At 36.1% G+C, this 12,447-nt stretch overlaps 1 protein-coding gene across 2 annotated transcripts in view; it reads right to left on the reverse strand.

Moving 5' to 3' along the window:
• Positions 1–2,831: 2,831 nt before the first annotated feature.
• Positions 2,832–12,447, reverse strand: part of LOC149820888 (uncharacterized) — a 200,285-nt gene continuing 190,669 nt past the window's right edge. For both annotated transcript variants that reach the window (XM_089982560.1, XM_089982559.1), the window contains one exon: positions 2,832–3,036. In XM_089982560.1, coding sequence (XP_089838686.1) covers positions 2,983–3,036 — 54 coding nt within the window. In that variant the 3' untranslated portion in view covers positions 2,832–2,982. The remainder of the gene's footprint in view (positions 3,037–12,447) is intronic.

A 12,447-nucleotide genomic window follows, 5' to 3' on the forward strand; every position in this document is an offset into this window, starting at 1 on the left:
ACAACTAAAAACCTATAACTTAACCTCAGAAGCTTTTACCCATTTGGAGTATCCGCGGGCAACAGTAATAAAAAAAAGAACTTAAATTGTTTGCATTTAATAGGAACATGTATATAAAAATAAAACTCTAATAAAAGATAATTTATTCATGCATGTGCACTGAAATCATACATATTCCTGTTATGCATTAGATCATACATATTTACTTGTTTCCTTAATTATAATACATTGGTGAATGCATGATGCTTGTTCTCTAACGCATGTTAAATGTCTTTATTGCTTAACTTGTGTTCTCTTTTGTTTATTAAATTGTTTCCTCATGCTTAATAATTATTTTATATTGCATAAATAGTTAATTAAGTTATGAATTTGTCATAATTACATCCATCTAAAATATTGCATGAATCTTATTTGTGTTCCTTTTACTTATTTGTTTCATTAAAGTGATTCGTACACATAATTCTTTGAATTATGTCACTCCTATTTTTGTGTTTTCTGTAGCCTCAGAGGCCCAGTGAGGTGATTTGCTTTGCGAGAAGTTACAGAAGCTATGCGACTACTTGACAATTTTTTTTTGGATAGCGTGACTCTTCTTTCTGTTTATTTATATATTATTTGTTTATGTCTCAGACTCTATGCACTTTAATAAATAAAGTTTGGTTTGTTTGAAAGATGAATATAAGAGGCCTCAGGTTTGTAGGAATGTTTCCGCAATTATTTTAAAAAAACAAATTGACACTTTTTCACGGTTATGTGTTGGGGTCGTTACAGAGTCCCAATCCAATTTGGTTTTGATCTGAGTCAGATCCACTCAATGGATCTAATCCAAATACAATTATTTAAATCCCTAGTGATATATTACTAATAATAATTAGTTCTCTTGATAATTGGATTCATTTGGGCCCTAAGCTTACCCAAATCTTTTTTATTTAAGTGAGATCCATTTGGGTCTTTCAAATAGATCCAAAATACTCTCTACTTTAAACAGAAATCCATTTAGGTTTCAAATGGATCCAAATCCCTTCTATGTTTGGTTTAAACCCTAATATAAGTCTAAATCCTCCTTAAGTCTATTTGGGTTGACCCAAATTATTCAAAGATTCATATTGAGTGAATCCAAAGTCTCGAAACTCACAATGGATTTGTTTAAGTTTGAATCATCTCTCAAGTCCAAAGTTAATAATTCAACTTTGGATTAGGTCCACCAATTAGATCCATCCTTAACACATGGGTTGAGCAATTTGGATCTCTATTGAGATCCAAATCTAAATACAACATAAATTCTCAATTAAATACCAGATAATCTAAATAAATCCTAAAAAAATTGCATGTATTACATAATCGGTGTCACATTGAATATAATTATGAAAGTTTATAAAAAGTTATGGATTTTAGCCCTGAATATGGATCTCAAACCGGATACAAGTAACCAAAAAGCTTAAAATTTTGGGCAATTGAGAAAAAAATAAGAATTCATATTTTTATATACAAATGCAATAAATCATAAAACAATAAAATGAACAAAATAAATCATAAATAAATAAACCAAAAAAACATAAATTACAAAAAAAATAAACAATAAAATAAAAAAAACTATAAATAAATCATAAAATTAAATATAATCATCCCTAATTCAGACTCTAATAAAAAATAAAAAAAACAACCCTAATCAAATACAAAAAAAACTCTAATCAAATTAACTATAAGATGTTATAATTAAGGAAATTCAATTCAAAGCCCTAATAAAAGAAAACTAAAGAAAAAAAAACCCTAATCAAATTAAATATCAAAATTTCAAATTCAAAAATCCGATTCAAAGCCCTAATAAAAAAAATCAAAGAAAAAATCCCTAATCAAATCAAAAGAAAGCCCTAATCAAAATAAATATAAAAAATCCTTAATTAAAGATTTTTCATTTAAAGCAATAATCAATGCAATTCAAAGAAAAAATCCATAATAAAAAACCTAATCAAACTAAATATAAAAAAACCTAATTTAAGGAATTTGATTTAAAGTCCTAATAAACAAAATTTCTTAATTAAAGCCCTTATCAAAGATGGAGAAAAGAAGAAAAAGAAGGATGAGAGAGGGAGAGAGTCGGTGTTAGACCCCCTTCACCCAAGTTTCTTTTTTTTAAGGGGTGTTACCACCATCCCTGTTCCCAGAGTAACGGGGTAGGTGGGTGGGTTCACTGTTCACAAAGGTGGCAGAAGAGTGTTCGTCAAGTCCAGTGTTTGATGGACGTGGCATCCAAAGCTGGACATACCATTAAACACGCCCTTAAAGAACATTTACTGGCACAAAGCATTGTCAATAAAGCAACATTAGTGACATATTTGCGCCAATAAAGAGGCAATATTGACAGCAAAATTCTGCTAATAAGTCGGCAAACAATTGTATCAATAATGTTCCTGATGTTGATTTGCATCAGTAAAAAACCATCCCTGATGCAAATTTTATGCCAGCGAAGTATATCTTTAGCGTGCGTCAATGTACGTGTTAGTGACTGGCTACGCTGACCGGCATCTGCACTGAGTGCTTGGGTAGCAAATGACATATCTATTAGAATGCGCTATGGTCACTGATAATGCGTTGCCCACAAGCACGTGATCATGCGATTATGTTTAGGCAAGCAAAGAGAACTTTTCAATTGCAAACCGCTGAAGAAAATATAAGAGACTATTTTGAAGTCACCAAACACTCGCTAGGAAAGAAAACAAGGGCATGATCAATGCACATAAGCTTGCAGACATTAGTCAGCAGGGGCGACAAGGAAAAGGCAAGTTTGATCCTGGAACCTTAAATTACACAGGTAAAAAATGATATATTACAGGGTCCAATATTAAATTACAATGTCAGATAATACAAAAATATATACAATTTAAAACAAACAATGGGAAGAAATCCCCAAAGAATTTACTTGAGGACTATGTATAGTGTATACTCGTTATAAGCAGCACATCTGATGAATTACCATTAGGCTTATTTGTTGAAAAAGAGCCCTTTCTTCTTTCCTTTTCTTTTAAACTGTACAGCCTGCAACCAGGTTCAAGTGCAACAAATTTAGCAAATGCCGTACCCATCAATAAAAACCTTGATGAAACCAAATCTATCATTGAAACAGTGAAATCTGAAAATACACCATTTTGACAAATGCTTAAAACCATCAACAGGAAAATTGCAGGCAAAAGCAATCTTAAGCTATGTAACAAAAACCAAAGACTCTGCAGTTCCCACCTAGAAAGTATGAACAAGATATTTATTCTTTATGTCAGAAAAGTTGGATATTCATTTGCACAACAAAAATTAAATCCAACATCACTTCATGTCTGCTCTCCTGTAAATTTGTATTATTTAGGATAATTTAAAGTATCCAAAACAAAGAGTTTCCATGATTCCGCTACTGCTACAACAGAAAAAAGGACTGTTTAATACTACTACTTATGAACATACAGAAGATATCACTCACATTTTTTTTAATGGAAACGCTGGAGAATTGCTCTGAAATCTATTAATCAATCATCCTTAGTTGTCAAAGGCAGCACCTAGGCGGCATAGGCGACCTAGGCACTGCCTGGGCGACCAGGTCTGGGCGGTGGGGCCCTATTTTGAAGCCTAGGCTTTTTTTTTTGAAGTTTTTTTTTGGAGACATCATTTATTTTTTTCTTCGAGGAGAAGAATAAGAAAGAGAAGACATGTTATTTGTCTATTGCTTGTATTATGTCTATTGTTGAGAAGAATAAGAAGACATTATTTGTCTATTGTTTGTTTATTCTTAATTTGTTTTGAGAAGGTTAAGGTTATGTAATATAATTGTTTTACAGTGTTCAACGACATATTATCTGTCTATTGCTTATTATTGATTGATTTTATGTTGTATACATGTTTCTTATTATATTTTTTTATGTTTTATTTATTTTCTTTTATTTTGGGTACCGCCTAGGCTCCCCCTAGCGCATATGAAAACTAAGGGATCATCCCAAAGATGGGAGTCAATCCGGTGGCTTATCTTTCCAATACACAAAATGATGAAAGGACTGTTTAATACTACTACTTATGAACATACAGAAGATATCACTCACATTTTTTTTAATGGAAACGCTGGAGAATTGCTCTGAAATCTATTAATCAATCATAAAAAAATTACATCGATCATCCTTAGTTGTCAAAGGCAGCGCCTAGGCGGCATAGGCGACCTAGGCACTGCCTGGGCGACCAGGTCTGGGCGGTGGGGCCCTATTTTGAAGCCTAGGCTTTTTTTTTTGAAGTTTTTTTTTGGAGACATCATTTATTTTTTTCTTCGAGGAGGAGAAGAATAAGAAAGAGAAGACATGTTATTTGTCTATTGCTTGTATTATGTCTATTGTTGAGAAGAATAAGAAGACATTATTTGTCTATTGTTTGTTTATTCTTAATTTGTTTTGAGAAGGTTAAGGTTATGTAATATAATTGTTTTACAGTGTTCAACGACATATTATCTGTCTATTGCTTATTATTGATTGATTTTATGTTGTATACATGTTTCTTATTATATTTTTTTATGTTTTATTTATTTTCTTTTATTTTGGGTACCGCCTAGGCTCCCCCTAGCGCATATGAAAACTAAGGGATCATCCCAAAGATGGGAGTCAATCCGGTGGCTTATCTTTCCAATACACAAAATGATGCTTTCTCAACAAAAGAAAGGTGCACAAGGACCCTTAAATGTCATTTCCTATTGCACAAAAAGCATGTGGGCACTCTCCTCTTACTCCCCATATTAAAATATCCTGGTGAGTTCGGAGTAGGAAGAATGCCACGACCTCCTTGTCCAAAACGGCCACGTCCTCTACCACGTTGAAAATTGTTACCTCCACGGCCAACACCTTGAGACATGTATGAGGCCAGGACACTATGGGCATTTGTATGTTCACCACCTTCTGCCATGTTCTTTATGCTCATCCCATACTGAAGAAGTTTAGCTTGAAGATCTTCAAAACTAGGCAACACTGGTAGGACCAAGGATGTAGAGAGAACATGATATTCTGGACCTACTCCATTAAGAGTTTGTTGTACCTTTTCCTTGTCAGAAACTGCACTTTCAACAATAGCAAGCTGATCTGTAATGGACTTTACCTTGTTTATATACTCCATGACGGACATTGAGCCTTTCCTAAGTGTTTGAAATTCCCTTTTTAAAAATAACACTCTTGCCTCTGAAATATGAGAATATGTTTGTGCAAGCCTGTTCCATAGTTGTGCAGCCGTACAATCATCTGATATTGATATCAACACTTCCTGTGATAACGTGGAAGTAATATATGCAACCAAGGCCTGGTCTCGCTTGATCCATGTTGAAAATTCAAGATTTGAAATATAGCTAACTGATGCAATTCTTCGTTTCTTGTGAAATAAAGTGTGGTGGGACTGGAATCGATCCATCTATATGCCCAAATAAATCTTGGCTCCTTATGAAAGGAACAATTTGTCTCTTCCAAGTCAGAAAATTAGTATGGTTAAGCTTTTCGGAGACAAACTGACTTAAAAAATTTGAAGAGAGTCCAACGTAAGTAGAAGAGTCCATTGATTAAAATGAGAAGAGAAAGAAAAATAAAACAAGGAAAGAGAAGGACTAATTCAGTCAATTACTAACGTAAAACAATCAAAATCAGATTAAGCCAAAAAAAAATAGGGAAGAAAGAAAAATTTATGCAAAATGTGCCTTTTTTTTTAAATAGGCACTTCTCCGGACACAATATTATCCATGTAATCAGGCCCAGCTAACACAGAAAAGTCGCTGCCAATATATAAATTGACTGAATATACGTGAGGACGAAAAAGAATAATAATACTCCAACGATGAAGAGATGTCAACACAAGGTAATATTTCAGAATGATCGACAGATGGAATAAAATAAAATTTGGTTTAATACCAGAAAAGACAAGATTTATAGTTTAAGATTTTCGTAAAACACGAAACACATATTTGACGTCAAATTAATTTGAGTTTTAGATTGAATATTTGACATCAAAGAGAAATATAGGCTATTTTGACGAGAGAAACCCAAAAGAGAGCAGAACGACTAATTTGACGTCAAAATACTTTGAATTTTAGATCGAATACTTGACGTTAAAAGGAACTATATGCTATTTTAAAGGAAAGAATTCAAAAGAGAACAGGACAATGAGAAAAGAAGAAGAAAAGAGGGCTTAGACTGAATAAGAATAAAGAGGAAGAGAGTTTCTGACTAGAAGATCAAATTTCAAATCTCTATGGGCATACCTTTTGGAAAAAATCCACAGACTTGCTTTGATACAATGAAAATAATTCAAATATTAGATATTTGAGAACCACCACAATCACCTTTCAGTAAGAAGTAGAGAGGAGAAAGAAAGAGAAACACAGAAAAATGACAACCACACTATTATGTGCGTGCCCTAATCTCTTTTATATATGACTTGATATCTGTTGAGATTAAAGAGGTTTTAAGTTTAAGGTTTCTTAAAAGTAGGTTATTTGATATTTCTTGTTTAATGAGGGACTCATATGTAATTTTTATTTTTGGCCTCTCTCTATTTAACATAGAGATTAGCCCTAATCAAAGTTAACGAGTTTTCTCATTTCACAACCGTCTCTCTCTCTCTCTCTCTCTCTCTGCCTAGGTTCCTGTGCATCTCATCGAAACTTCTACATGGTATCAAAGCGGTAGATCTCGGGAGCGTGATCGATCGTGATCGATCTACACTAAAAAAAAGAAAAAGTTGGAACCAGGTGTGTACATTTATTTTGTTTTGCATAGATCTGATAACAGATCTGGTGTCTGACTAAGGTCATGACCCAGATCTGTCATCAGATCTAAGGGACACGGTGACTGCGTGTCTTCAGGATCGGGATATGGTAGAGTTGAATGGTGCGCAAAAGAAACAAAAGTTTGTTTTGTGGAAGTAAGGAAAACCTATTGATAAGCAGCAGTGTTGGATCTGGATGTGAAAGGTGTTCTCTTGTTGTAACCCCTGTGTTGTGGAATTTTTTTTAAGTTGTCGTGATGTCTGTGTCTGAGAGCAGCTGCCGTGATTTCTGTGTTTGGGAGCAGCTGCCGTGAATTTTCTGTGTCTGGGAGCAGTTGCCTTGAACTTTTTTTTGTGTATGCTCATATTATCTTTGGTTGTGAATCTGGATGCCGAGTTCGACATGGTTCTGTTCTTCTCAGATTTCATTTCCTGTGCTGTTTTTTTTTTCTGTAGTCGTGAACCTGGATGCCGAGTTCGACGTGGTTCCATTTTTTTTTTCAGATCTCATTGCCTGATCTGATCTGATATCTGTTTTGGGTTAAATAACCCTGTGTAGTTGTGAAAGAAGTTGTCGTATGAGGGTGAAATACATTGTTTTTCTTTGCTGACGTGATTTTATCCCTGATGTGGGTTGAACAACTTTGGGTGGTCGTGGAAATTGACTGACACAAGATTATGAAATATGTTGCTCCTGTGTTAGTTGGCTTGTGGTTGATGAACATTAATTTTTTTTTAATCATAAGTGATTAAGAGAGTGAATCTGTTTCCTTTTGCAGCAGCATTAGCATCAAATATCTCATTCCCTGTTAAGTATTATTCATTATGGGTGATGTTTCGAAATTTGATTCCAAAAATGAGAATATTGGGGAATATAAGGCATTTGCAAACCCCTTTGCGTATGGTTCTTCTGTGAGATTGAATGAAACAAATTATGCCAAGTGGTCCAGAACGTTTATGATGTCGGTATTTGGACATCGTAGAAAACATATTTTGTTGGAAAATGAACCAAATGAAAAGGTGGGAAAATATATTACTTTGGATGAAGATAATGACATTGTTATGTCATGGATCATGAATAGTGTCGAACCTCATATTGCAGATGGTCTAATTTACTATAATAAAGCTAAACAGATGTGGGGAAATCTTCGAGATATGTACTCACAAGAGACTAATGTGAGTCGTATCTTGCAAGTCGAACATGAAATATATAATTTACAGCAGGGAGATCAGACCTTGGCCCAGTACTATGCCTCCGTCAAAGCTGCGTTTGAAAGACTCAACGCTCACAGACCTCTTTGTTGTTCGAAACACAAGGTTCATCAAGAACAGACTATGGTTGCTCGGTTTCTCACTGGTTTATCTTCCGAATTCTCTGTTGCAAAAGTCCAAATGCTGACTAGATCCGATGTACCTACTCTTGCTGATGCATACAATCGTCTGAGTAGACTTGCGATCTCTCTTCCACAATCTCATCCTCTTCCACAATCTCATCATGTGTCCCAGTCATCTGCTCTCGCTGTCTCATCTGGTTATGGGCGTGGAAATATTCAGAATATCAGAGGATGAGGTCATGGCAGAGGTATAGGAGGCAAAGGAAAACTTCAATGTACATTCTGTGGAAAATCGGGACATTTAGAAGATCGCTGCTAGGATAAGCATGGCCGACCTTTTTCTTCATCAAAGTCAAATGCTCCAAAAGCAAATGTTACTACACTAGAAGTAACAAATGCACATGAGAATACCTCTACAAGTGACAATATCACCCTCAGTCGAGCAGAATATGATGAGCTGATAGCTCTTCGCCCTTCGAGCTCCTCCTCTCCTGTAGTTGGTGTTGCCTACTCAACAAGGAATGATAGTAAGTGAATTATTGACTCTGGTGTATCCAGACATTCGTGTGGAAATTCGTTGTTCTTTTCAGATCTAAAGGATATTAATGTTCATCGAGGAGTCTTATTAGCCGATGGGAGTTCCTCACCAATTGTTGGTCAGGGAAATGTTTCTATATCCTCCTTCTTATAGTTGAAAAATGTTCTGCATGCTCCAAATTTTCCTCAAAGTTTACTCTCTGTTAGTTGTCTTACTAAAGAACTAAACTATAGAGTGATATTTGATCCGATGGGTTGTCATTTTCAGGATTTATTGACGGGGAAGAAGATTGGTGGAGGCTATGAAGAAAATGGAGTCTACTACCTACATCATCTAGTGGGTAATGTTTATGCTGCAGTGGACCACTACTCCAGTCCTGTTCAGTGGCATCGTCGTCTTGGTCATCCTTCATTGTCAAAGCTTCGTTATGTCTTTTCTCAAATTCCTTTTACTACATCATTGCAGTGTGAAGCATGTCAGTTGGGCAAGCATCATCGAAGTTCGTTTCCTTCGAGTCAGAGTCAGTCAAGTCATAAAGTTTTTGAACTTCTTCATGCAGATGTATGGGGTCCTAGTAAAATTCCTACTAGGACTCAGTGTCGATATTATCTTGTTATTGTTGATGACTTTTCTAAGTTGTCGTGGGTGTTCTTAATAAAAGAAAGATCTGAAGTTCCAAGTATTATCAAATCCTTAATTCTAGAAATAAAAACTCAGTTTGAATCTGTTGTCAAGATTGTTCGCACTGATAATGTCCTTGAGTTTAAATCAAAAGTCCTGTTACAATTTTACCAAGATCATGGCATCCAACCCCAAACTACCTGTGCCTATTCATCTCAGCAAAATGGTGTGGCTGAGCGAAAACACAGGCACCTACTTGATGTTGCACGGACCCTTATGATACAATCCAATGTTCCTGCGGTATATTGGGGTGATGCTATTATCACTGCTTGTTATCTGATCAATCGCATGCCTTCATCTTCTGTGGGAGATCAAATTCCATTACATATCCTAAAACCTAATGCCCCACTCTTCTCTTTCTCACCTAAAATATTTGGATGTGTTTGCTTTGTACACAAACTTGGCCCTGACCGTGATAAACTAGCTGCTCAAGCTACAAAATGCATATTTATAGGTTATCCAAACAATAAAAAAGGATATCGATGTTATGATCCAATTTCTCGCCGAGAGTATGTCAGTGCGGATGTATCTTTCTTGGAATCCATTCCATATTACTCTAGTACTGGTTCCCAGATGCAAGTTGATCCAACTGAGTTTTTTCCATTACCTATACCTCCTTTTCCTTTGGAGTTTGTGCCCTCATTACCGAACATAACTTCATCTTCTTTACGATTTAATAATCCTCCATTGGTATATGTGCATAAAACTCCACCTCCTCCGGTGCCTTCATCTTCTTCTTCTCCTAAGGTAAGTACTACTGACAACAGTGATCTTCATGATGATGATAACAGGCCATCGCTCTACGAAAGGGGACTCGACAATGTACCTTATATCCCATATCTCATTTTGTGTCCGATGTCATAATTGGAAATCAAATGAAAACTTTTATTTCAGCCTTATCTGCTGAAACTATTCCTCTGAACTATCAACAGGCAGAGCTAGATAACAGGTAGAAGCTGGCTATGCAAGAAGAAATGGATGCTTTATTGTCTCAGCATACAAGGGATCTAGTTGATTCCCTAGTGGATGCTGACATTATTGGATGCAAATGGGTATATACAATAAAGTACAAATCGGATGGTTCTATTGAAAGGTACAAGGCCAGACTAGTAGCAAAAGGGTATACTCAGACCTATGATATTGATTTCTTTGAAACCTTTTCTCCTGTTGCACGGATGGGCACCATTCGTCTTGTTCTCTCAGTAGCTGTTTATCATGGGAGTTTGTGTCAATTAGATGTGAAAAATGCATTTCTATATGGGGATCTATCTGAAACAGTTTACATGCAACAACCTTCTGGCTTCGAGGTTGAGGGGAGTGTCAGAAGGTGTGTAGATTGAGAAAGGCAATATATGGCTTGAAACAAAGTCCCCGTGCATAATAGGTCAGCAACAGACCATACATTATTTATTAAGAAAACCAACTCAGGCATAGTTGTTATGGTGGTATATGTGGATGACATCATTCTTACAGGAGATGATGTGAAAGATATTGAAACCACAAAGGCTCATCTTCAAAAACACTTTGTTACAAAAGACCTTGGCTCACTTAGATATTTTCTGGGTATAGAAGTTGTCAGGAGTCGTGAAGGGATGGTTTTGTCCCAACGGAAGTATGTTCTTGACTTATTAAAGGAAACTGGAATGCTGGGAGCTAAACCAACTAATATCCCCATAGACCATAAAGTTCAGTTGTTTGAAGAAGGGTCGAAACCCGTTGACAGCAAAAGCTATCGCTCACTAGTAGGGAAGCTACTATATGTAACTGTGACCAGGCCGAATATTGCTTTAGCAGTAAGCAAAGTTAGCAAATTTATGGACAAACCAACTGAGGTACACTGGAATGCAGCTATAATGATTCTCAGGTATTTAAAATCCTCTCCTGGAAAAGGGTTATTATTCAAGAAAGGTGGAACTCTGGATATAGTGGCTTACTCTGATGCTGACTATGCAGGATCTGTAGTGGATAGAAAATCTACAACAAGATTCTGTGTGTTTTTGGGAGATAACCTAATTTCATGGAGAAGTAAGAAGCAAAATGTGGTTGCTAGGTCTAGTGCAAAATTAGAATATAGGGCTATGACCCAAACAACTACTGAATTAATGTGGGTTTGTACGGTTCTGAATGATCTTCAGGTGAAGGTTTCCTCTCCTATGACCATGATGTGTGATAACAAAGCCGCCACATATATAGCGAACAATCCTGTCTTTCATGAGAGGACAAAGCATATTGAGGTTGATTGCCACTATGTAAGAGATATGGTTCAAGCTGGTCATATCACTACCAAATATCTAAAGTCTGAGGACCAAGTTGCAGATATGTTTACAAAGCCTCTTGCTAGACCAAATTTCTCAAAATGTTGTGACAACCTGAGCATGATCGATATCTATGCTCCAGCTTGAGGGGGAGTGTTGAGATTAAAGAGGTTTTAAGTTTAAGGTTTCTTAAAAGTAGGTTATTTGATATTTCTTGTTTAATGAGGGACTCGTATGTAATTTTTATTTTTGGCCTCTCTCTATTTAACATAGAGATTATCCCTAATCAAAGTTAACGAGTTTTCTCATTTCACAGCCATCTCTCTCTCTCTCTGCCTAGGTTCCTGTGCATCTCATCGAAACTTCTACAATATCCATTAGACATAAGCCTTTAAAATACAAATAAAATTATAACATGCCATTACACAATGTAAAAACATGATTATAATATCAAACACATGGATCTGGATTGGATCTAGATCCAGATCCAGATCCAATCACACCTAAGCATGTCTTATCACTTGGGCCCTTTATATAGGGGAGGAGAGACCCTTTTGGTGTGGTCAAATGGCAACACCAAATGGGCCATGTGAGGGTGCTACCCTTCACAAGTGTTGGGTAACACTCAACACTTGTGAAGGGAGCTCTACCTATGGGGCGCAAATCAGTGGATTTATAACATACGCATGGGGCTGGTTTTGAGAACATGGGTACAAATCTAGATCTTGGGCCAAGATCCAGATCTGGCCCAATAATTCCCAACCAGACCTTGGGTCTGGTTTGGTTGGGATCTAGTTTCAATAACTAAATCTCAGTCTAGTAGTTGAACTATATCCTATACTTTACCCAATCTAGATCTTGGGACACAACC

This window comes from Nuphar pumila, chromosome 12 (assembly GCF_984573655.1).
Source record: "Nuphar pumila chromosome 12, dmNupPumi1.hap1.1, whole genome shotgun sequence".
In the NCBI taxonomy this organism is placed as follows: domain Eukaryota; kingdom Viridiplantae; phylum Streptophyta; class Magnoliopsida; order Nymphaeales; family Nymphaeaceae; genus Nuphar; species Nuphar pumila.